Source organism: Drepanopeziza brunnea (genome assembly GCF_022702325.1).
Source record: "Drepanopeziza brunnea f. sp. 'multigermtubi' strain 214-2 chromosome Unknown ctg11, whole genome shotgun sequence".
Lineage (NCBI taxonomy): Eukaryota > Fungi > Ascomycota > Leotiomycetes > Helotiales > Drepanopezizaceae > Drepanopeziza > Drepanopeziza brunnea.
The window spans coordinates 1,975,952-1,999,441 of record NW_027094074.1 but is presented as its reverse complement, the minus strand read 5'-3'; the positions used below and the strand labels follow the sequence as shown (position 1 = coordinate 1,999,441).

General features: G+C 49.9%; 10 protein-coding genes across 10 annotated transcripts; 4 read left to right on the top strand and 6 right to left on the bottom strand.

Moving 5' to 3' along the window:
- Positions 1-307: 307 nt before the first annotated feature.
- Positions 308-1,219, top strand: L3040_006696 (uncharacterized protein; the record flags this gene model as incomplete). The annotated part of the gene is made up of 2 exons (XM_007292264.2): positions 308-582; positions 631-1,219. The coding sequence occupies 2 exons, from the start codon at positions 308-310 to the stop codon at positions 1,217-1,219; spliced, it is 864 nt and encodes a 287-aa protein (XP_007292326.2).
- Positions 1,220-2,660: 1,441 nt separating this feature from the next.
- Positions 2,661-4,460, top strand: L3040_006695 (uncharacterized protein; the record flags this gene model as incomplete). The annotated part of the gene is made up of 2 exons (XM_007292263.1): positions 2,661-2,777; positions 2,865-4,460. 2 exons carry the CDS (start codon positions 2,661-2,663, stop codon positions 4,458-4,460), a joined length of 1,713 nt encoding a protein of 570 aa, XP_007292325.1.
- A 1,027-nt stretch (positions 4,461-5,487) lies between these two features.
- On the bottom strand, positions 5,488-6,804 carry L3040_006694 (uncharacterized protein; the record flags this gene model as incomplete). Its single annotated transcript, XM_066154210.1, has 4 exons — positions 5,488-6,289; positions 6,347-6,451; positions 6,525-6,543; positions 6,600-6,804. The coding sequence occupies 4 exons, from the start codon at positions 6,802-6,804 to the stop codon at positions 5,488-5,490; spliced, it is 1,131 nt and encodes a 376-aa protein (XP_066011186.1).
- Positions 6,805-7,717: 913 nt separating this feature from the next.
- Positions 7,718-8,928, top strand: L3040_006693 (uncharacterized protein; the record flags this gene model as incomplete). Its single annotated transcript, XM_007292261.1, has 3 exons — positions 7,718-7,727; positions 7,782-8,317; positions 8,368-8,928. The coding sequence occupies 3 exons, from the start codon at positions 7,718-7,720 to the stop codon at positions 8,926-8,928; spliced, it is 1,107 nt and encodes a 368-aa protein (XP_007292323.1).
- Positions 8,929-9,065: 137 nt separating this feature from the next.
- Positions 9,066-10,113, top strand: L3040_006692 (uncharacterized protein; the record flags this gene model as incomplete). The annotated part of the gene is made up of 4 exons (XM_066154209.1): positions 9,066-9,141; positions 9,193-9,404; positions 9,457-9,575; positions 9,636-10,113. 4 exons carry the CDS (start codon positions 9,066-9,068, stop codon positions 10,111-10,113), a joined length of 885 nt encoding a protein of 294 aa, XP_066011185.1.
- A 781-nt stretch (positions 10,114-10,894) lies between these two features.
- L3040_006691 (uncharacterized protein) lies at positions 10,895-12,096 on the bottom strand (the record flags this gene model as incomplete). The annotated part of the gene is made up of 4 exons (XM_007292260.1): positions 10,895-10,956; positions 11,090-11,211; positions 11,308-11,919; positions 12,014-12,096. The coding sequence occupies 4 exons, from the start codon at positions 12,094-12,096 to the stop codon at positions 10,895-10,897; spliced, it is 879 nt and encodes a 292-aa protein (XP_007292322.1).
- Positions 12,097-12,650: 554 nt separating this feature from the next.
- On the bottom strand, positions 12,651-14,220 carry L3040_006690 (uncharacterized protein; the record flags this gene model as incomplete). Its single annotated transcript, XM_007292259.1, has 2 exons — positions 12,651-14,078; positions 14,191-14,220. 2 exons carry the CDS (start codon positions 14,218-14,220, stop codon positions 12,651-12,653), a joined length of 1,458 nt encoding a protein of 485 aa, XP_007292321.1.
- A 556-nt stretch (positions 14,221-14,776) lies between these two features.
- Positions 14,777-16,931, bottom strand: L3040_006689 (uncharacterized protein; the record flags this gene model as incomplete). Its single annotated transcript, XM_066154208.1, has 6 exons — positions 14,777-14,872; positions 14,918-15,288; positions 15,340-16,093; positions 16,149-16,415; positions 16,462-16,736; positions 16,838-16,931. 6 exons carry the CDS (start codon positions 16,929-16,931, stop codon positions 14,777-14,779), a joined length of 1,857 nt encoding a protein of 618 aa, XP_066011184.1.
- Positions 16,932-17,941: 1,010 nt separating this feature from the next.
- L3040_006688 (uncharacterized protein) lies at positions 17,942-18,826 on the bottom strand (the record flags this gene model as incomplete). Its single annotated transcript, XM_007292257.1, has 1 exon — positions 17,942-18,826. The coding sequence occupies one exon, from the start codon at positions 18,824-18,826 to the stop codon at positions 17,942-17,944; it is 885 nt and encodes a 294-aa protein (XP_007292319.1).
- Positions 18,827-20,996: 2,170 nt separating this feature from the next.
- L3040_006687 (uncharacterized protein) lies at positions 20,997-23,147 on the bottom strand (the record flags this gene model as incomplete). The annotated part of the gene is made up of 2 exons (XM_066154207.1): positions 20,997-21,558; positions 21,625-23,147. The coding sequence occupies 2 exons, from the start codon at positions 23,145-23,147 to the stop codon at positions 20,997-20,999; spliced, it is 2,085 nt and encodes a 694-aa protein (XP_066011183.1).
- Between the last annotated feature and the right edge of the window lie 343 nt (positions 23,148-23,490).

Genomic DNA, 23,490 nt, shown 5'->3' with positions numbered 1-23,490 from the left:
TGTCGCAGAAGCTCTGGAGACTTTTTTGTGTGTTTGACGGTGATTATGCCCTCTCGCGGAGGGATGAGAGATCACATAGACGGGGCCGACACCAGCGAATTTGTGTTGAGGAATGAGTGGGTTCCAAATTCTGGACCGGTGGTGAGACCTGCCCAGGCGCTAATTGATTTAGAGCTCGTACTAGCGAGTAAGTCGATCATCACCAGGCAAAAAAAATCGATATCTCGATCAATATAAGGACATGTGCCATCACCATCACCATCACCATCACCAAAATCAGGTCTTTTTACGATACACAATGGTCACGATGGGCTCTACTGATCATGAAATGAGCATCACCGTCGGTGTGTTGGCCCTCCAAGGCGCCTTCAACGAACACGTGCAGCTATTGAGACAGGCAGCTCAGATATTGGCCACCAAAGACAAAGATATTGTCCAAAGAAACTGGACTTTCAAGGAGGTCCGCACCGAGGAGGAATTGAGTTCATGTGATGCCCTGATCCTCCCTGGAGGGGAAAGTACAGCAATATCGTTGGTTGCACAGAGATCAAATATGCTGGAACCTCTTCGAGACTTTGTCAAGTGAGTCACTCTTACTGTTTTGAGCATATTATACTCACATCCACACAGGGTCAAAAGAAAGCCAGCATGGGGGACATGTGCAGGTCTCATACTGCTTGCCGAGTCTGCAAACAGGACAAAGAAAGGAGGCCAAGAGCTCATTGGTGGTCTTGACGTCCGAGTCAACCGCAACCATTTCGGACGTCAGATCGAGAGCTTTGAAGCCAACCTAGATCTGCCATTCCTCAAGCAGGCCGATGGGGAGAGTCTGGATGCAAATCAGACACCTTTCAGAGCTATCTTCATCCGAGCCCCAATAGTGGAGAGGTTATTACCAACAGTAACTGGCATCCAGGAGGGAGAAGCGAAGATTGATGACACGGTCGTTGCACCGTCAAGGGAAATCAACCAGGAGGCAGCCAGGAGTATTAATATTGGAAATGTTGAGGTTATGGGCACGTTACCAGGTCGCACTACCGTGATCAAAGATGATGCAACGAAAGAGAAGTTGGATGCCGAGGCTGGAGATATCATCGCTGTCCGCCAAGCGAATGTGTTTGGGACGAGCTTCCATCCCGAGTTGACAGGAGATCCCCGGATACATGTCTGGTGGTTGAAGCAAGTTATAGAGGCAGTACACAGGAGGAGGATTTCTTGATTTGTTCTCCATTTTTTCTTCTGCTGATTGAATGCCAAGCGTAGAACAGCCGACCTGATACTCAAACTATTTCAGTCAGTAAAATGATACCCATTAGAAACAAAACATCTAGCCGCGTCTTGGGCATAAGTCGTCTATCCAAGTTTGCAAGTACGCATTCGTCGAGTATGTGAACCGAAAAATCTTTCAAGAATTCTTCGTCAAGTTCTGCTTCTAGCTGACCGTGGTCTGAATTCTCTAAAACCCCCGCCGCCGCCCCCCTCCCCCCCAAAAAACCCCTACGGTCCTAATTTTCTCCTCAAAGGCATCAGTCAAACTGTGCATTGAGTCCAGCAAATGCTTTGGCAGCCCGCTAGGTGTGTGCTCCTTTAATTTAGAGGCCTTTTTGGACGATGCACTTCTGCATTGTCTAAGCCCTGACTTCCTTAACGAGGGGGTGGCTCGTCAATCGTACACTGGAGCTCATCTATTGCCCGCTATAGCCTTCGATAATATACACACTTGCACACTTCAATTCACAATTACTCAATCATACATATAGCTTGCGCTGTAAGAATTCCAGCTAGTCAAGCGGTCAAGTTTTGTGCGTGGCCTCTAGGGCAAGGTACTCGAATCGTTTGAGGTTCCCGCCCCTTACTTAGCTGCAGAGGGGCAACGACTTCTGGTTTCGTGTGCAATGCTTTTCAGATTGGGCATTTTTGATATAGCCCGGCATCTATGGAACCCGAGCTTATCCCCGATGGCGCTCACTTCATTCGCATCACTTGTATGAGCTTAATAAAACTGATATCTGATTGAGAATACTCGATTAAATAGCATGGTTCCGAGCATCGAAAACGATAAAGAGGCATTGGCCGCACCCATGGATACGGACCAAGAGCTCCTCAGTGGTCTGCGACGAGTCTGCTGAACAGGTTAGATTCGAATACCTCCATGTACTTCAAGAACAGCTTCGTCGTGCGATCGTAAAGATAATTGAAGTGCTGGGCGGCAATATGTAGCAACATGTAGCAACGTGTCCTTAACAGAAGAGAGATCCGGCCGGAAATCCAGTAGAAGCTATTGCAGAAAATTATTGAGGGATTCCCATCCGTTACCCGCTCCGAGAAAGCTGTAGCTGAAAGCAGTGGACCACCTACTCCTTGAAAGTTTGCGTTTGTTTTCTTTCGCTTACTACCTTACGTAGCAAGTGAAAATGAACGTCGTGTAATGTTCTGAACCTGAAATACCACTTGCAAATGTATTTTTACGAAGACTGAGCACCTGGTAACGAACATAGCTCTTTAAAAAGCAAAAAAGATAAGAAGGGCGTTACACAACATGGGATAAATCACGTGTTGGAGGTTATGCTAAAACGCTACCTCGCTTATATACCCACATGCTCTGTTTCGTCGTGACGACCGCCTATTTTCAAACCTCAATTCTTCACACCTCTACAAAGATGGCCGCAGCTACAGCAACCCCGGCGAATGACCTAAAATCTGCGCTTGCTTACAAACCGCAGCCTCTTAAGTTCGGTACTAGCGGTCGTCGCGGGGAAGTCATTCACCTGACCCAGGTTTGTGTTTCCATTATGGATTCTTGTCTGAGATGAATATACCAAAACTCCTGAAATTTCAAAAACGTGTACTAAAGATCCAAATAGCTCGAGGTATACACAAATGTTGTCGCCGAGATCCGATATCTGAAATCACTTCCTCTGGCTGAAGGTGGCATTGAAACTGGTGATGAATTCTTCTACGCCTACGACCGTCGTCCAAGTTCTATCCAGCTCGACGAAAATGGCCGAGGTGGCCTCAGTCAAGCGGTAGAACAGGCCCTGAGAGACACAGGCATGGTTCCTGTCAGTCTAGGGCCGATCCCTACTCCTGCTCTCACGTGCTGGGCTCTGCACAAGGGTAAGGGCAGCATCATGGTGACTGGAAGCCACATCCCGTTCGATCGCAACGGATATAAACTCAACACCTCCAAAGGCGAGCTCATGAAGAAGGATGAGCAACCCATCAATGACCAGGTCGCACGGTTCCGTGAAGAGATCCTGTCAAAGCCTTTCGCTGAAAGTATCTTTGATGAACAGGGAGTTCTTCGCAAGAAGGAACCACTTTTATCAATCATAGGGGATGGGAGAGGAGCGTACATCCAGCGATATCTAGATTTCTTCAAGGGCGAGACTCTTGAGGGAATGAATCTGCTCGCATATCAACACTCAGCTGTCGGACGGGTTCTTTTGGTCGAGATCTTTGAAGCACTGGGCGCCAAAGTCACTCCTGTTGGCCGAAGTGACACTTTCGTCCCAATAGATACCGAAGCCATAGACCAAGCCCAGCTTGACACACTTCAAGATCTTTGGAGCAAATCTGGTCAACAGAAGATAGATGCTATCATCTCTACCGATGGCGACAGCGATCGTCCACTTATTCTTGCTCCAGAGGGTGATAAGCTTCGATTTTTTGGTGGTGATATTTTGGGCATGATCGTTGCAGAGTTTCTCAACATCGACTCGGCTGTCGTCCCGATCAGCAGCAACGATGCGATAGATCGCGGACCATTAGCTGCTGTCACCGAGCCGAAGACCAAGATCGGAAGTCCCTACGTGATTTCTGGCATGCAACGCGCCATCTCCAAGGGTCGCAGCCGTGTCTGTGGATGGGAAGCCAACGGTGGCTTCCTGACAGGTTGCGACCTCGAACGCAATGGAAACGTGCTGACCGCCCTCCCAACCCGCGATGCTTTTCTACCTCTCCTGTGCGCCCTGTTCGCAGCGAAGAATCGCAAGATAACACTACCAGAGCTTTTCGATACGCTCCCTCGTCGGTTCAGCCGGGCCTCCCTCCTACGAAAATTCCCTCGAGCCACAGCGTTGAAGATCATCCAGAAGTTCTCACCGTCCGATCCCAACATCCAGGACATTACCTACGCGTCAGACGGCGTTTCGGCTCGAGACTTTGAGCAAGCAACGCTTGAGGTCAAAGATCCCGAGAAGTTTCAACAGATTCGCAGTGGGCTACAGACCGTCCTCTCCACAGAGTTTGGATTCACCGAGATCACTCGGATTATCTACACCGACGGGGTGCGCATCCTTTTCAGCAATGGCGATGTTGCCCACGTCCGTCCATCTGGGAACGCGGATGAGCTGCGTATCTACTCCGTTGCTGATACGCAGGAGCGTGCCGATTTCATTGCCAGCCAGGGAGTTGCTGAGCCAGATGGTTTTCTCAGACGCCTAGAGCGCATGGTGTGATGCAATGGAATCTCTTTGACTTGGACCTCTCTACATTATCATGTAGATTCGCTCCTCTCCATAGGCAGGCCTATATGAGAGCAGGTCGTACAGTTAGTTCACAGCTGCATTCGTAGGCTTAGCGGAGAGCAACCTTCGAGCTTGTCTTCCCGATAATGCAGAACAAACCCAAGCTCCCCAAATATAAATTAAACTCCCAATGTATGTTGCTTCTGCATACCTCGCAGGTTCTCAAGTGCGACGATCCGGTAGGTAGTAGCAGACCGTCTTTTCCATTTCCCGACACTCAAGTCCCACCAGCAAGCCCGCCTCTTCCCCAACACCAAACCCAGCACCCTTCCCTTATTTAGCGTTCCGAAATTTCCGAAAATCCATCCCGAATATCCTCTCCCCCTCACCCAGCCGCACCGACTTTCCCAACTTCAGCAAGCTAGACTTCGCCATCAGTCTCATCATCTCTCTCCCATACCTCCCGGTGCGATCTCGCAAGTCCCGCATCACCTACTGGATACAGAATTTAGAAGCGGGGAAGGCAGAAACATGGGAAGTGGAAGTTGACGAAGGATCTATTGTTGGTCTATGTAATTTTTTTCCCCCCTCAAAACGATAACAATCCGGTGGTGTGCTGGGGAGATTTACGAGTTATGTGAGAGGGATAGTCTGGTCAGAGGAGGGGGGGGGAGGTGGGGGGGCTGGGTGCAAGTGTACCCGACTAGACGGATTTGGGAGTATATGGAGAGGGAGGGGGGGATGTCTTCGATGTGATTCGGGTGGGGGGTCACGATGCGGAAAGGTGGCTGGGGAGTTGATGGGAGATTGGTTCTGCGCAGTCAGCTGTTGAACACTGCTTGCGGATATCTGGATGAGGTCCGTAGCGTATGGGGAGTATCAACGAGGCCAGCCTGCTTGAAGCGGCTGATGAGAATTTTTTTGAGAAGCTCGCTATTGTTGAAGCCCAGTAAATTTTGTTCGCCTGCCGCGTCGAACCAGGATTTGTACAACAGTGGCTTTTTAGAGCCACTTCACATCAGGTATCGCCTAACGAGCTGCCATCTTTCTTCTCCTTAGTTTTCGCGTCGCCCTCCTCTATCCACGTCTCGACTCGACCCTGTTTTGGGTCTTCGTCAGGGTACCCCAAGCTCCTTCTGACCTTTAAGACCTCCATACGTACTTTCATGGTAACTTCTTTCCGCAGCGCAACAGCCTCGGTCCCATACTTCAGCCATTCAGTCAGCTCTCCCATCTCCCAATTGGTCTCGAGGCCTTTCTGAGCCAAGGCCTCTTTCTGCATTGCGACCAGCTTCTTCCAACGCTCCCTCAATTCCCCAAATACTTTCTCGCCATCTATGCTTTCCCCAAATGCAATTCTAATGTTTTTTCCAGCTCTTGGAATGAATTCAGGGAATCCTCGAGATTCGTGCATGACTTCCTGGTTTCCGTCGATGAAGATAGGAACGATCTCAGGCAGTGGTTCAGACTCGAGTATAAGGCGTGATATACCCCATTTGAAATATCGCATGGATTTTTTAGGGTGCTGATGTACCCGTCCTTCGGGAAAGATGTGGATCCAGGAGTGCTTGCGCGATAGGTATACGGAGGGAGCTGTAAACGAGTCCTCCCCATTCGTGGTATATGTGAGTGACCCTGTTGTGAAGGGGTCAGGCATACCCGGGTTCGAAGTATGGGATAACGGAGGCTTTGCGAATGGTTGGGAGGAGAGTAGTCGTATTGCCTGTGTCATGACAGGTTGGAAGAGACCACCGTGGGGGGAGTGCGCTCCTCGATGAGTTGGTAGAACTTGACCAAAGTTGAAGAAGCCAGTAAGTAACCTGTATATACTGATCAACGCCTAGGCTAGACAGATATCACTGAAAGAATGTCCTTACCTTCCCTGAAAACAAATATCGTAGCTTCCCAAACTCCAGCGGTGGTTCGAGGGATTGAAGCCGTAGCGAAAGGGCAGCACACCCCATATCAATGGATCGTCCATTCTACAGGTAACCCATAAGTATAAATCCAAAATATATACATATATAGATTCGGGTCTCAATCGAATCGACGTACACGCTGACATGATTTGAGACTAATAGCAGGTTTTTGTCAGCACTTCTTCAGCTAATGGCCCCGAGAGATGCTAACCAGTTATCAATCCTCTATCCCTTCCCTGCACATCCCTCCTCCGATCCAGTGTCTCTAAGAACCTATCCAATCCAGTGACTTCCATGTAATTCAGCCCATAGTAGAAACCGCGCGACAGGGAAGCTGTCAGGCCCATGATGAGGGAGCTATTCAAGCGCCATGGCAGGCTGGGGCTCGAGGGCGACAAGGGATTGGGACTCGACATGTCGCCGGCGCGCGGTTGTCAATTGGCAATCATAGAATCCGGAATGTACGTACGGTCGGCCTTGAAATTAAGGAGAGTGCGGGCAACGTAAACATAGGTCCAAGCTGTTGTTACGAGGCCTCAGAGTGACGACGTACTGGAAATGAAAATTTGTCGGAAATAGGTCCCTCCGGAGCCCGACTTGGCGAATGCTAGCCTTCGACTTTTTTTAACGACATCCCGTACTGGAATCTTGACTAGAATTACTCCCTCGTTCACCAAAAACACATGTTCAATCGTTTCGTTCACGTAGAATCGCTCTGAATAAGATGCGGTGGTAAATTTGCAGTTAGATTAAAGTTGCAAACTGAACAGGACTACCAAATCGCCCCAAGACTGACTTCCAGAGCAGTATCACTGGCTCTGCTTTCGAAAGACCAGCAAACTAAACAACATCCTCGAAAAACGAATTTCATCAAGGTGATTGTGCTTGACGAGAAGGGAAACGAGCAACCAGCAAACCATTCACCCATCTAGTGACTGTCGTCAATCAATCTGCATCTCGTCAAGCCAAATTCTGCCCTTAAAAGGAACCATCTCTGCTCTCAGCAATATTTTCCTCCGCATAAAAAACTCTTCTCCCAACAGACTTGTAGTCTTTGGACCTCCTGCCTTCGAGGTTAGTGCTCGTCATCCCTCTCGATACTAGCTGCAAAGCCTTCTACCTCTTCTTACCACGGAGTATATACATACTCTCAGAGCTTCGCTTTGCTTGGAACTTTGTCTTATATCCCGCTATGCCTTGCCTTCTTTTGCTGGGAAACATTCTCTGCAATATCCCATCCAGACTATACTGACTCTCCTCAGAAGCCCAGTGCTACTTTACACTCTCAAGTCAGGAGGACGCGATACATTGTCGGCTCCAGACTTCATCATGGCTCACAGTGAGAAATTATCCTACCTGTTTCTCAGAACTGGATCATTCTGACTTAATATAGGCAAGCGCAACACATCCAGGGCGGTGTTCACTTCTCATGAACGTGAGATGGCCAAGAGTGCCTGGAACTCAACCTCCGCACGCCTGTCAAGAGACTCGTTCCTGCCATTTGCTTCATGCAAGTTGTGTCTTCAGCCAGCCGTATCTCCAGTATCTTGCCTCCATGGAGACATGTTCTGCAGAGAATGTGCCTTGAACAACATTCTGTCCCAGAAGAAAGAGATCAAGCGCCTTGAAAAAGCAAAAGGCAGGCAAGAAGAGGATGCAGAGGGAGACAGGGAAAGAGAGGATGCCGAGGCAAAGGCCAGAGCCGTGCAAGACTTTGAGAGAATCCAGATGGGACTGGAAGCCAAAACGAGAAGCAACATCTCCGATCAGAAGATTACTGGCAGAGAAATTAGCAAGATCTTTGTGGATGAGGACGTTGTAGGTGGAAAGAAAGGCGGGAAGCGGAAGTTTGAGTTGGATGAGGATGAGCTCCTCCGAATTGCTAGGGAAGAGAGATCAAAGGCAAGAAAGGCCATCGATGATGAGAAGGTATGTTGTGATCCCATAGTGACCTCTACCTGCTGACAAGGAGACGAAAGGCTTCAAAGACAACTCTGCCCTCCTTCTGGGTCCCTTCCATCACCCCTTCGTCCAATACCGGCACGACCTTGCACGCTGTTGTGAAGAAGGCCAAATTATCTCCTGTGTGTCCGGCTTCCCCAGCTGATAAGCCGCATAACTACTCACTGCACACTCTTGTGGAAGTTAATTTCACTGAGGAGAAAGAAGCCGCTACGAAAACGAGTCGGCCGATTTGCCCATCATGCAAGAAGGCTTTGAGTAATACTTCCAAGGCAATGCTAGCCAAGCCCTGTGGACATGTCTTGTGCAAGAACTGCGTGTCTAAGTTCATGACACCAGCCGGCGTCCATGATCCTCATGCGCCAGGCGTTGACCAGAACGCAGTAGCTTGCTATGTCTGCGAGGCTGACCTGACGGAGAAGAAGTGCAAGGCTGAAAAGGGGGCTCTCGAGCCTAAGCTCAAAGCAGAGAAGGAGAAGATCAGGCCGGGACTTGTAGAGATCAAGTGCGAAGGCACAGGGTTTGCTGGAGGAGGAAAGGCCATCGTCCAATCAGAAGGCGTCTCCTTCCAGTGCTAGCCCAATCAGTCGGAGTGATCCCGTTTTGGACGCACGGCCGGGAAAGTACAAATGAAGGACCTCGATATTGAAAACGCGTCCTTCCTAAACACCATCCTTTCATCTCAATTCACATTCAAAGCATCGAAATTGCAGCCATGTATCCAGATCCAGATCGAGATCCATGGTCTGCCGAATTGTGGTCTGTTGATGGCAGAGACACTACTCTCGATGGTACGCACCCTAGTTTTTCTTCCGAGGTTGAGGTCATGCTAAAAATTCCAGATCAAACTCCCAGCTTCGGATTACTCCATAAGCTTAAGCCCAATTGCATACTCAAGATCTTTGAATACGTCTACGAGAAGGTCAATGACCTTGATCTGGAAAAGGTCATCAAGAAAGCCGGTATCACCAGTCCGGTCACGGCAATTGTTGACATCGGATGCAACGATTCACCTTTGTTTGTTTCCAAGCAGTTCCATTGCGCGTCGCTCCGGGTAAGATAGTTCACTTCCTTCTTCTTGGCCTAGGAACTCAACCTCCTCACAGGCTATGAAGACCATGACAGCTCCTATCCGTGGTACTATAGATGACAATATTTTCCACCTGATGTTGAAGGCCGAGGGTGCTTCTTACCCGTTCTTCACTATCCACATCAGTGGTACCTGGTATGTTTTGATCCGACGCGCTCCCTACGCGTTTTGGTGACTCTTGCTAACAAAATCCAGTCTCAACCGCATCAGCTGGGATGCCGCCGCTCATGTCCATCTTCTCTACAACAGAGGGTGCACAATCAGCTTTGCCGCAATCTCCGAAACCTCCGTGAAGCATACCCCGAAAGCCCGTCGCCCCATGGAGATAACCGGATACCATAAGGCTCTTCTTGTTCTGCCCTCCTACCGCCTATTCAACGCCTATTATGTCATCAACCACGGCCACACGATTTCCATCGGCGTCTGGGATGATGCTCCAGCCTTCTGTCACTTGCTCGACGCCGCTAACAGGGAGCCAAAACCTCAGGGCTGCCTCTGTCCTGACCATTGCGACTGCCACTACGGTGTACTTTCAACCCAGAAGATTGTCCTGCGAGCTGACTGGAAGACTTCTCCTTATCTGTGGACCCCTGATGTTGACGAAATGGTACATAAGCCGGTATGGCACGATAATGGTTTCTGCTCCGAAAGTTGGTTGTTTGGGAGTCTATGACGGATCTGGGTTCTCAGCATTGGAGTTTATCTCGGTTTGGTGTTAGAATAGGGAGAATAGGAATGATACCCAATGAAATTCACGTCTTCCGCGCTCTGCCTTTAAATTCTTAATCCGTCCCCTCAACCTTCTTGTAAATTTACATTCTGCAAGTCCGCACAAGGGTCCTGGCCGTGTTTGTTTCTCTCTTGCGGGCTCATCAGCATGATCGATTCACATTACCCAAATCTTATTCACCACCTCAACGAGCTCTTATCGTGATATTGACTGTATCCTTGATCAAGATCAAGGTCGACGACTACTACTCCATCGCCAAGTAGTTCCTCGAGCTATTTTCTATAGGTTTATGCCAAGCAACAGGAAAGTTTCTTTCCGAGATGGTTGGCGGTTGTAATGCTAGCTGGGAGCGAAGCTGCGAGTTGGATTTTTGGAGAGAGCGGGGATGGTTGGATGGGTTGGATGGATGGATGGACAGGCCAGTCCAGTCAAAACGGTTATATCTGGACGATCGGGTATTTGGTCAATGATATTGCTGTTTACAAACAATCGATGGGAGGCCGGTGGGAAGCAGACTCGCAGCTCAAATACCATAGAGAACTCACGTTCCTCAATTATGGTGTTGAGGCGTCAGGACAAAATGGCAATCGCGCTTTCTTCTGTGTAGTATATACCATTCGTGTAGGCAGTCTATCTAAAGCTTTTTAATATAGTATTCTAGATCTAAGAATGTTCGAAATTCTGATATGGGATGATGCAGGCAAGCACTCACACGGTAGCAATGCTACCTTCCAACCAGCGGGTTCAGGACCTTCGCCACCGCTTCTGCAGTCGTAAACAAAATGCCTACACATAACGTCAGCTTTCAAATTGCTGTTTTCTTCAAGCGCCACGATACCGGTGACGGGCCTCCCGTTAGAAGTCTCAAGCTGAATTCGAGAGCAATAAGAAAAGTTAAAGCAATGGAAATCGGACTCACCACCACTAAGTACAGTCCGACTCAGCCTCATCACCGTCCCTTTCCAGAAGCCCCTCACTCCCGCCTCCTTCCACACGCCCGTGATAGCCTGCACCGTCGTCGTGACTTTCGCACTCTGACTCCTATCCACCCAACCATCAGCACCTGTTCCCTTACCCTCCCTCCTCTCCCGTCCCAAACACCCTCGCTAAGCACAGAGACAACATCTCAAGACTCACCTCGTCTTGATCGTATCAAACGGCTGACTCAGGAGCGTCGTGACCACACCCGCCACGGCACCATTCGCGAAATTCACCGCCGTGTTCTGCGCCACACCCCTCCTGACCTCGAGATCCTTGATGATGTTGTAGCTCCCCATCCGGAGACTCGTCGCGCTCGCCTGCTTCATCGTCGTGCCGGCGAAGCCCCGATACAGGCCCATGAGCCCGTCCTCGCGCAGGATAGTCCGCACGGCGTGGCCCGTGGACGCGTACCTCCTCGCCGCCCGCGCGTCGTCGATCAGCGCCGTCTTGACGCGCTCCGTCGGCGTGACCGCGAAGATGCTCGCCAGCACGCCGGCCGACATGCCCGCCAGCATGGTCCGCAGCGGCGTCAGGGTCCCGTCCTCCTGCTTGAACGCGTTCTTCACCGTGTCGAAGCTCAGGAACCGGACCGCGTCCTTGCCGACGCTGCCGAGCACCAGGATCCCGCACCCCTTGTACAGCGCACGCAGGCCCTCGGCCTTGTAGATCTGGCTGATGAGCAGGTACGGGTTCCGGGACGGCTTCTTGGTGATGGGCGAGATTGGGAGCTGCTGCGAGAGCTGGGAGCGGGTCTTGGCGAACTCGAATCTGCGGATAGTGGTTAATGATAATAATACAAAAGTTGGAAATTCCTGTCTTCGGGGATCTTCATGAGTATCTAGTAGGACATTGCACAACTGACGGGTAAGTGAGGAAACCTTCCACGCCGCCGGCCACGCCACCCGAGACGATGGACACAATCGGCGGTATGTCTTTCGCGACCATACCCAAGAACTGAATTTACGAAAAGAATTATATATCACGTCTCGAATTGGTCGTGGGATAGTGAGGCTCTTCTCTGGGCTAAGGTAAACAGGTGTGGATGACGTAAGGTTTTTCGGCTACGTTCAGGTACTAATCAATTAACTTTCATTTGTATTTCTTGAGGACCATATTAATCTTTTTAGAACTCGAGATTGACGAAAAGGCATTACTGATTAACAATGTTTGTTCCTATTCATAACGGTGCTTATCGTGAACGCCAGTTAAAATGATATTCTCCAAATTTCTCCAAACCCAGATCAAGGCCCCCCAAAAAAACCTGGCCTTAGCTTCACAGCCGTTCCTCATAAGCCTCATAAGCAGCCTCAATTCCAAATCCATGGCTCCCATAAAAACAGTTACAACGAAGTCAGCCAGTCAGCCAAATCTCATGTACTTTTGGTATCCCCAAGCCAGCTAATAGTCCAAAGGAACCGTCATCCCGAATTTCAACTTCTGCATTATCACAAACCAGCCCGTTATTTCTGTTATCAGCTCCCTTGCTCAGTTCAACACCATCACTCCTCATGCTTGATCTTCTTCACCTCCGCCGGCTTCAAGGTATGCCCTACCTCTTCGATCTTCCCACCTAGCATCTCCTGCGCATTACCCAGTAGGTTCCCAGCCTCTTTACTCATGAAATCATTCGCTGTCTTCGCCGCCTCTGTAGCATTATTCCCTGCAACTGCAGCTCGCTCGTTCGCGAAACCTACCGTCTGAGAAACATTCTCGTACCCCTGCTTCAGCATGGCACTCCCCTTCTCCTGAACACCAGTAGCATACTGACCAGCCTTCTCTCCCGCATCCTGGACAGCATCTCCGGCTTGATGCACCAAGTTCGAAGGGCTTGGGAATCTATTCAGCGACTTGAGAATCAGGAAGTAGGTTTGGATGATTAGCTTGTGAATCGCTTCCTTGATCGTCATCGTAATCCCGTTGCTCAAGAATCCCTTGAAGATCTCGCCCCATACACCTTCGTACAGAGCAGCCGCTCCTTCGTTGCGGTAGATGTTGAGCACGATGTGGAAAATCGTGCTGTTTTTAGCCAGGTTCTTGGCGTTCTTGCCAGCTTTTTCGGCATCAGTTCTGCTACGCGACTTCTTGACTTCCTCCATGACAATTTCGGCGTTTTCCTTGTCGACAGGTGGTTTTGAGGAGGCTTGAGCGCGGGATTTAGCGAGGGCGAAGGGGTAGGTTATTCCTGAAGCAATGGCTTTGCTAAATGCTGCCATGAGGAAGGTAATTGTCGTTCCGGGGTCATCGCGCTTGGAGCGTGGGAGGAGAGTGCGCTTGAAGGTTTCGTAGAGGAAGAATGTAATACTTGGGTTGAGCGTCAGAACGAGTTGGGCGGAGTAGCCGGACCAGAAGCCTTGCAGTCCTTTCTCAGAGCGAATTTTGGAGACGATTTCGGCAACGCTAGGTGCAGGGCTGGTTGAGGATGACCGAGCTGCTAACATGGAAGCGGTTTGCTTTCGTGTCACTATGTTTGACATTGGGGCGGTGAAGAGCTTAGAGAGTGCACCTGCAAGAACGCCGACTCCCAGCTCATCGAGAGCTGGCAGGGTGGTATGGTGTCCTGTACTTTGAAGTCGATTCGTGCGGAGATAGTTGTAGAAGAGGAAGAAGAGGAATGAATCGGCAATTGATTTCCCCGTGTCTTGCAGCACCCCGGAATAGAATGCAGTCAAGCCACCCTCCTTATTGTAGATCTGCTCAAAGGCGTCGAAGACTCCCTTATATTCTCCTTCATGGGCAATAGTTGAAGATTCCCGGAGAGAACGCTGGACCTGTAGACGAGTTATGATGAGGTCCAAAGGGTAGAGTGCGAGATTGGAGATCGCAGTGCCGGTTGAACCAGCCAGGGCATGGCCCAGGGCTGGAAGAGCTGGGCCATCCAGCGGAGAAGAAGAGGGTTCGTGGACTTTGTGGTAGAGGGAGAAGGCGTCCTACCGAGGTCAGTATCTACGAAAAGTAACACGGGTTGCTTCTCATCTCCAAAACAGAGTATTGAGTCTTGGAGAGCTGAGGAGAGCAAAGCTCGGAGGGAGAGACGGTTACAAGTTGATTGTTGTAGTTGAAGTTTGACATCCTGTCGTATCTGGGGATTTGTAAGATCGAGCGGAGAATGAGGTCTGTGGAGGAGGGGGAGGAGGAGGAGGAGAGCGGACCTCAATGAGGTGGTAGGTAGATAGATAGGTCCCTTGGTTGATGATAGTTAATAGAAAATAGACAACAGACACGAGGTGAGAGGGGCGGGCAGTTCAATGCTTCTTCTACCCAGCTTGATGCATGTACGTCATTGCAAATCCGGAGTAAGTACGCCCCGCATCAATACAGTCAGCCAATAAACGTCGGCCGAGCATCTGAAAATACCGGCTCACCTCGGCAGCCGAGGACAACGTAAACATCCACGTTGGAGGCGGATGTCAATTGCTCGAGTCAACTCTCCCGAGCAGGAGTATTCCAAGGAAAAGCTCATTTCGAAAGTGGTATCTATCTCGTCTGCGCTGGCAGATACTGGTGATTACACCAACCATTCGTAAACTCCTGTCGCGCTCAGCAACACAACCCGAATCACTATTACCACCCTACCAACTCCACTCACTCATGAGAATTTACCCATGATCGTCCCATGTTGGAATCCTCAGCTCTCATCTATCTTGTTGATCTCTGCCTTAGCTTCTTCCCATGTCTCCTTGTTCTTCTTCGCCCACTCGATCTGACTATTGGCGTACGCAAGCTGCAAATATTAGCTTGGCATAGAACAGATACTGACAAGTCTTACCATGTACCGCCTCAAGTCATCCTCCTTCTCCGCCTGGAATCGCTTCAGGTCTTTCAAGATACCCGCACTGGCATTACGGACATCCTGCTCCGAAGCTTTCTGTGCTTGTATCAAATGCTCAATCGACTCCCTCGTCTTCCCAATCTGATCTCTTCTCGTGCGTTCGGGATCGACATCGACGACTCCATGCACGGCATGGCTGATGCGGCCAAATATCTTGTTGGTGATAAAATTGCCACTGGAGCTCTTTCGATGTGTAGGAGCAGTGTGCTCTTCGGGCGCGCCTTGGGTTGCTGACGGCGGACTGTGGCCATCACCATGGGTGGGAGGAAAGTCGGAATCTATAGATGCGGTATCTTCTTGATTGTTTTCTCGCCTTGTACTTAGCGGATCCCTGTTTCTCGCAGACGAATTCGACCTACGTGGTATATTTGCCGTACCGCTGCTGCTCAAATACTGCTCGATTCTCTTGGCTTCCGTCTCACTTCGCTCCAATGATTCCAGTAGTGCTCTCTTCTTCGCCAGTTCATCGTTCGTCATTTCTTGCTGCACACGTTTCAGTACCCGGTAGCGCAGAACTGTCCGAACAACACCGGCGAACTGTGCACTTTCCCTCATCGGCTCGGCAAAGCTAGCCCCCAAAGAACCGGAAAGCTCCTCTGTTGCCAAATAAGATGAATCAACTGCCTGGCCCACTCTTTCAATAGCGGCTGCCAGAGACGGCGATGATTCTGAGAGCGAGAATCCATTAAATCTGGCACCAAGCTCTGCCAAGTCTGAGGCCAGGGATGAGAGATGTTGTAGAGTTCGTCTGTTCACTCGCTCGATGGGCCCTGTAAGAATTGTTTCGAGCTCCTTTATAGAAGCCTCAAAATGAATAAAGTATGGGTCGAGTTGTTGCTCGCTGAGGTGTTGGCAGTCGGGCGGGAAACGGGAGAATATTTGGGTGCCAGGGACAGTATGGGCCGCAGCTGACGGGCTCGCAGCGTACTCTGTCGGCTGGTTCAGCATACCTTGGGCATTGGTCGAAGAAGAAGAGGCTGCTCTCAGTTTTGCAGACGCTGCTGGGATGGGAAGGAATTGATGAGCGGGGGAGGGGTTGGCGGGGTCGAGTGGTGGAGCTTTCATGTTGGACTTGGGGATGGATGCAATGGGATGGGAATGTAGCACCTCGTTCTGATAGCAGTCAGTAGACAACCTGGAGCGGAGCGTCAATACCAAGTGTCCGTACCCAGCTTGAATTTGGATCCAGGAACCTCCACCAAACCCCGTCGTTCCGGACCTCATCCATGCACCTACATCTGTTCAAGAACACCGCCAGCATACGCTTCCGTAAGTCAATTATTTGCTGATCTTGCTTCGCCTTGGTCGGGTTTGCGGCGTAGTCTGCCATAGTATGCTTCTCGGGAATCGGAGGCATGATCAGGGTAGGGTGTAGTCGGGTGAGGGCGTCTCGGAGGGATGCAAACTCGGAATATCTTCTTCTCACTTCGAGGTCCTGCCCAACATTAGCAAAAGCTTCCGGCTCTATATTTTCAACATACCCCGGTCCGGATAGTGTACACAATGTACTTCCCACCGCTTTCCGCACTCTTGCCAGCATCCACAATGAGAATTGGAAGGTCGGGATTCTCGTAGAGGATCTGCTCTATCCGGCTGTCATAACCACCCTTTTTGCGCTTTGGAGCTTCATGCGCAGACCCTCCATAGTCATCATCACTTCCGGCATCGCTGGTATCGTACTGATGTCTGCGAGGTACATCTGAATCGTGGATGGGGCTGTTGCTATCAGGAGTGCGCGGCCCACCGAAGCCATGTTCTGTATAGTCCCAGCCCCCGTCAGCTTGAAGTTCGCCGTCAATGAAAATGGATTCCATCATATTTGCAAACTGGTGAGATCAGACGGGAAGAAGTACTCACGGGAGCCTGGAGAGCTGGGGTTGGCCGCAGAGGAGCTTGAATCGCGGCGCTCGAAACTCGTGCCGTACGGGTTATTGTCCTCGTCATTCCACATCCTGCTCGATGCTGCTTCAGCTGCAGCTCACCGAAGCAATCAGACGGTTCGCTGAGTGTTATCTGTTGATGGTGCAGCGAGTGAAAAATTCATGGGTACCGATCGTCTTTTAGGGTAGAAGTGAGGGCATTCCCAGCCGCCTGATCGATGCACACCTGATGACGATGTCGGTGCCAAGACATGGTCCGGGTGGTGACTTCCTCAGCTCACTTCGTCTGACTATCATTATTGTTTTTCTGTATATCTTTTCAAAGGTTCAATGATAATACAAACACCTCTTTTCAATAATCCAGAAAATTAAAATCGGCTTGTCTATCGTCCAAACTGTTTTGTTCCTTTTATCCATATCTATGATCTTGTTCAGTCTAGCTACTAATAAAAGGTGGAATGATCTACCGGTAGCTCTATATGTATGCTTGTCCAGCCTCACCTCGTCCAACCTCATCCTCGCAGATAACACTGCCAACGCTTAGCTGTGATGCTCATCTCTAATCAGGACCCAAGGCTGGCTACCCTAACACCTTGGTCGTCTTTATTGATATTTCCTATGATTTCTCATTTATTACAAGGAGATTCGGAGAGCATGATTGGAATTTTGACTTGGGGCTTTTATTCATCGAGAAAGGCGGAAACTCACACCCACTTGTTCCTGACTATAATTATCTTTGATTCTTTGTGGAATTTTTGTTCTGATTTTGTTCTGACTGTGTTTGAGAGCAAGCACCTTTCTCCCTGCCCTAGCATCTCTACCTAGAATCATAGAAGCAAAGCAGCATCTAATACAAGGTGCTCCTATAAAAGAGCGGAGACTGTCTTATCGAGAATGTCTATTCTTTATAGTCCAGCTCAGAAACGGATGCTTGCGCAGTAGAGAAGTAGATAGGGTATGAGTAGCTTAAAGCGCATTTAGTGCCAGTGACCGACAACGATGTCTTTTTATACTGCTGTCTAACTGTTAGCTTGTCTTTAATACATGCCCTCGGAGAACTTGCTTAGATGCCCTCTATTTTTCAAAATACCACCAGAACTTGAAGACGGGAATTTTGCTTGATGGGCATTCTATTCCGTGCTTCTTGTCGATATCCTCCCAGAACCCCCGCGTACTGCTTCCACAATATCAATGCATCTTCGTGGGCCTGGCGAATAGCAGTTTTGGCAACAGATAGTCTTGCGTTGGAGGAAAGCCCTCCACCGAGCGTCGTCCTTGTGTTCACCGTTATGGTCTCAAGCTTGCGGAATCGAGCAAGCATTTTAATATCCGTTGGCCTCAAGGTATTACAAAGGAACAAGTGGCGCAAGTTATTCTCAATATCGCTCCTCTCCAAGGGGTAGTAGTCGCCCTTCACGGGCATGCCATTCCCCGTGTTCGTGCGTCTTGGCCACAGCGGCTGAACAGTGACCAGTAGCATAAGAGTAGCTGTGTTTTTAAAGTGGACTGTGTCCCGATTAAGATTGACGTACACTGGCTTGTCGGCGAGCTGAAAGCCAAGGTTGAGGGTTAAATGCTTCAAGGCAACTCTCCGAGCTTCGTGGCTGGTCAGTAACAGTGCTGGTATGTTCTTCGAAGTCTCAGGGTGCTTGACAGACTCGCCAGTCTCATCTCTATCCAAAGAACCAGCATCGGAGACGTGGCTATCGGGATTTGGAGCAACAACCTCAGACTTTTCAATAGGCTTGTACTTCTTATCGGAAAGATAGATGGGGCGTTCCTCGGGCAGTGCGAAGCCCCATATCATATATCTCAGCTCGATGGGAAGTCTTGGGAAGGGATCGAACTGGCTGAGATACGTGGGCTCGAGGCTGGCAAACGTTGGGAAATCTTTGGAATAGCTGAGGTAGTGGAGCTCGGGGCTGATAGAAGTAGAAGTGACCAAGTTGTCGTTCCTATACACCATAATGGCCTTGGCGTAGTCCAAAGTATCTCTTGGTATGAGATGCGGATATTCAGCGATCTCAAATATCCTTGAACACCATTATCCATAATCACCCGGCCATCCCGATCTGAGATGTAGATACGCTGCGAAACTGTTAGCAAACAAAATTCCTTGTTATCGGTCTCAGCTCACGGATCTCCGTGCTACATACCAAAGCCATATCGGCGACGTAACAGTAGTAATAGTAAAGATTACTACAATCTGAGGCTTGTTGACCTTCAAAGATAGGGTTTATCGAGGTTTCTTTAAAGTTGATCGCGGTCGGGGCGAGGAATATTCACATTAAATGATTTGGGTGCTTCGACTAGCGCGTAAATTCAACGTCCACGTGATGCATCTGCGCTGAATCACTACGATTGCTTCATTGAATATGTTATTCTAACACTGTTCAGACCGCTGTAAGTAGTAAGCAGCACTTTCTTCTGTCCCCAGAGCAAGGCATAGACATTAATCTTAGTTTAAAGTACCAAATCATCTTAGAGCCAGCCCACAATCGTGACATCTATCTGCACAGAGAGAAGATCAGAAACAGAAAGAAGGAACAATCTAGGTGAAACTGAACTGTTCAATTTTTGAAAGAGGAGCAGATATACTTAACCATGCCGCCGTCACTGAATTAGCGAGAGGATGTAGCTACAATTTCTTTCGGGTGTTCCCAGAGCGGAGCACCCAAATATGAGATCAATAATCTATTGCAATGCAGTAAAGAAGTAGTGGAAGACTTAGATCGCTGACTTATTTTGATCAGAAAACCTCAAGCCGCAACAAGGCTTAAGACAAGACATCAATCCGAATACTTTTGAAACTTCGCCTCACTCCCCCCAAATGACTCATATTTACGCGGGCTACGACTGATCACAGCGCTCTTGGAACAAGAATGTTGATACCAGCGGCTTTGTTTCGTATACGTTGCAGCCCGATTAACCCGCATTCCATGAAAACATAATTAAGTATACATCTCGCGCCAGCTTTCATATATTCTACTTACTGGCCGGCGCTGCTTGCATACTCGCTCCAAGTCTCTTCAGAGTGCCGAAACTCAAGGATACTAACTTAACTGGACCATAAGGAACACCACGCCTCTGATCGATCCCGGTCCACAGTCTCTTCATGCTACTCAAAAGGCTCTGGATCTTGATATTCCTGAAGAGCTTAGACACAGTACCGCCCAATTCAGATTTTCTTCTTTTCAGAGGTAATCTCTCGAAAGCTTACGCCATAATCTTGCGCTCTCGCTTGCTCCAGCCAATGCTTGGATTGGGTAGATGAAGAATAGTTAACTGAAGGAGGAGTTATAGAGGTGGCGACCGGAAGGATTCCGAATATATTCTTACAACGAGAGCGTTCTGGCATCTGGGAAGCATCTCGTGTGGTGGGAGATCCGAGACCAATTGAAAAGCAAAGAAATCATCCTACGGGAGGACCCGCGGCAGTCGAGCTCTTGTAACAAACACACATTGAAAGAGGATAGTTCAAGCAGATTACATCTCAGATTTGCTGGCCATCTTGTGCGTTTTGATACTCAAATATATAAATATATATTACGACAGCTCCATCGCTCAGAAGATCGGCAGCAACGAACTCCAACAATTGAAGGTTTTGATCGGTAGAGCGCTGGGTAGTCCGTGAGACTGCAGCTGCAGAAAACAGATGCAGATCTGAAAAACAATAGAGAGTTTTAATCTCGAAAGTCTCTATACGTGGTACAGGATTAAAGTGATTGCAGTATGTCGAAAATGATCGGCCTTGGCGACGCGACTTGGCGCACCTTCCGAAAAACGATACTTCATATGCCACAAAGCCAAGCGCGGACATCTCGCAGTAGTTTATCTCGCATATATCAAGTGGGACGCGAGAGAGGTTTGTACGCTCGGAATGTTGTAATTCCAGATGTGGTAGCCACCTCATCAAATGCACCCTTCCGCAGGCAGGTCAGTACCTAATAATCACGAGGAGAAGAATTCGTGTACGCATTGAAAGTTTATGACATAGGTATTCGAAAGCCAAGCATTAAATTCGCACGTTTTCTAGCTACAAAACACTCTCTCTACTTTGCTATTGACGGATCTCCATGCTCTCTCGTGACGCCCGGTGACCCCAGCCTAGCCATACCTATGCATTCATCTCGAATTCACAGGATGCTGATGGCGTGGTCCGAATCCGGGGGGGTAGGAGGCTTCAAGAGCGTAGGAATGTGTCTCAGCTTATGCTCTAGGCCCGGCCCCAATGGACTAGGCGTCTTCACCGGCTGGTGATGATGGAAGGCCATATTCTTCGGCACTGGCTCCTTATACCCAACGGACACCCGAGACCCCCTCGACAACGATGACGTGTCTCCATCACGCGCATAATCGACATATCCATCATCATCAGCGCCATCGAATCCATGCCTCCCGCTTCTTCGTCTCTCGTGATCTCTGGTCGACTGTCTGCGTCTTGGCGGTGGAGAGGGCGATGGCGATAGGGTGCTTCCGGGCTCGGGAGCTGTGCTACTGAATGGTTCTCGGGCTGGGCTGTATGTTGGTGGACGGATGGACCGGGTTCGTTTCCCATCCCTCTCTTCGCGGTTAGAGTCTCGTCTGCGTGTCGAGTCGTATGCTCGGTCGGAGGATTTGGAGCGCGTAGCGTTGTCGTGTCTGCGGAAGCTCATGGGGATTTTCTTATGATGCTTGTCGAACTGCTCTTCGGCCAGCCTATCCCAGAGTCATCAATATACATACATCTCTTGTCATGCATGGGAGGCACGGAAATCAACCTACTGCTTCAATTTCCCTTTCCCTTTGCGCTTCTCCTCTGGAATAAACTGCTCCCACCCTCCATCGGGCTCGGCGTACGTGTGAACAAGGCCAAACACCAAGGGAAGCAGAGGGAGGTATTTGTGCCAGCCTCCACTTTCTGACTTTCGCGGCTCCTTCTTCTTGTCCTTCGAGCGTTCTTGGGGTCGTGGTGAGACGCTTCTTGGACGACGCCGTTCGCGGTCTCGACGTGAGGACTCTATTTCTAGGCTTCCATCTCTGCTAAGACTTCGCACTCGTCGCGGGCTGTGATCTCTTCTGACTTCGAATTCGTCCTCATCTCGAGCGTCATAGCTGCGCCGCCTTCTTCTATCCTCAATATCATCTTCATCTTCCCGTCCTCTTCTGACTCTGACGCCCCCTCTTCCCATTCCTCGATCCTCTCTATCTCTGCGACTCTGACTTCTTCGTTGGCCCTCGATATCATCCTCGTCTTTGACTCGTCTACTTTGTTTCCTCCTCGGCCTACGGATCTCTTTGCTGGAATCCTCTTCATTCTCTGGTCCCCGACCACTTCTCATAGCAGCCGGTCTGGAAGTTTTCGCTTCTTGACTCCCTCTAGTAGCTCTAACACTGTCTCGCCTACTCCACGCAGCAGCAGCTCCCACCCGTCCAATCCCAGCAGCAGCTACCCCAGCGCCAGAATAGCGCCCCGAAGTACGCGGTAGATCCGTGTCTGGCGGCCGAACGATGTCCGGAAGTGTGCTCATATCACTACTACAGATCGACTCGTAGCTATCCGGAAGAACAGCGGCCGATGGCAGCCCAGAAGTCGCTCCACTCCGCGGCATTTCACTTTGGGGCCTCTCGCTCTGCGGCCTCACAACCCTGTAAGAAGCCACGTTCGGAATCTGTACTGCTGGATTTGAAGCCACGACTCGAACCCCCTCCGACCTTCCCCCGGAAGCAAGCGGCGGGCCCGCACTCACGCTTCGCGATCTTCGCCGCTTAGGCGTTCTAATCCTGGAGTGAATTTTGATATTTGTCTGCCGACGTCCAGATTCGAGATCAGGTGGCGGTGGTCTGCCGACTGTGATGCGGATTTTCTTGATGCGCGGACGCCAGAAAAAGAACCACCAAAGAAGAATAGCAACCAAGAGAGCGCCAACGCCGATGGCAGTTCCGACGAGTGCTTTTTTGCTGATGCTCCAGCAGCTCCAGCCCGGACAGCCAGCTGCTGCTGCTGTTGTGGCACTTGTGTTTGTAGCTTGAGGCGGGGGTGTTTGCGAAAGTGTTCGGGTAGCTATAGGTACGCTGTTGGGACCAACCGCTATGCCTACAACGTCTGTAAGGACGAGGACGGGCAAAACAGTAGGCTTGTGTGTTGCGACCAAGTTTGGCTGCGAAGAAACCGTTGTAAATTGCAACGGCAGAGTATTCGGCGGCGGGTAGAGGATTGTGAAAGACGCTTGACCGTAAGATAGTGAGATTGTGGTACTCGTAAAGGTTGTAGTCGTTGCTCCGTAAGTGGGCAGCGCCACCTTCATATTTGTAGCCATTCCATAGACAAGATGCAACTGACACTGGCAATGTCATGCACGGAGTTATGCGTCTCTCAACGCATGTTGTGCTGCAGGATGCCGCGATCGAATGTGAGAGCTCGAATCTAGTGGTACGGGAAGTGGTCGAGATCGATCTTAAAGTCGGGGATCAAGGCTTCTTTTCCGTCGTGTAGGGATTCGAACCTGGGCTCTAGGATGTTGGACGGAGGGCGGAGGGTGGCATATGACGATCACCTTATTACACGATAAACTGACACAATACGTGGCTGCCGTTTGTGATGGGGGAGGCGGTGAGTTAGGTGTCTTTGTTGTCTTTTCAAGGGAGCTT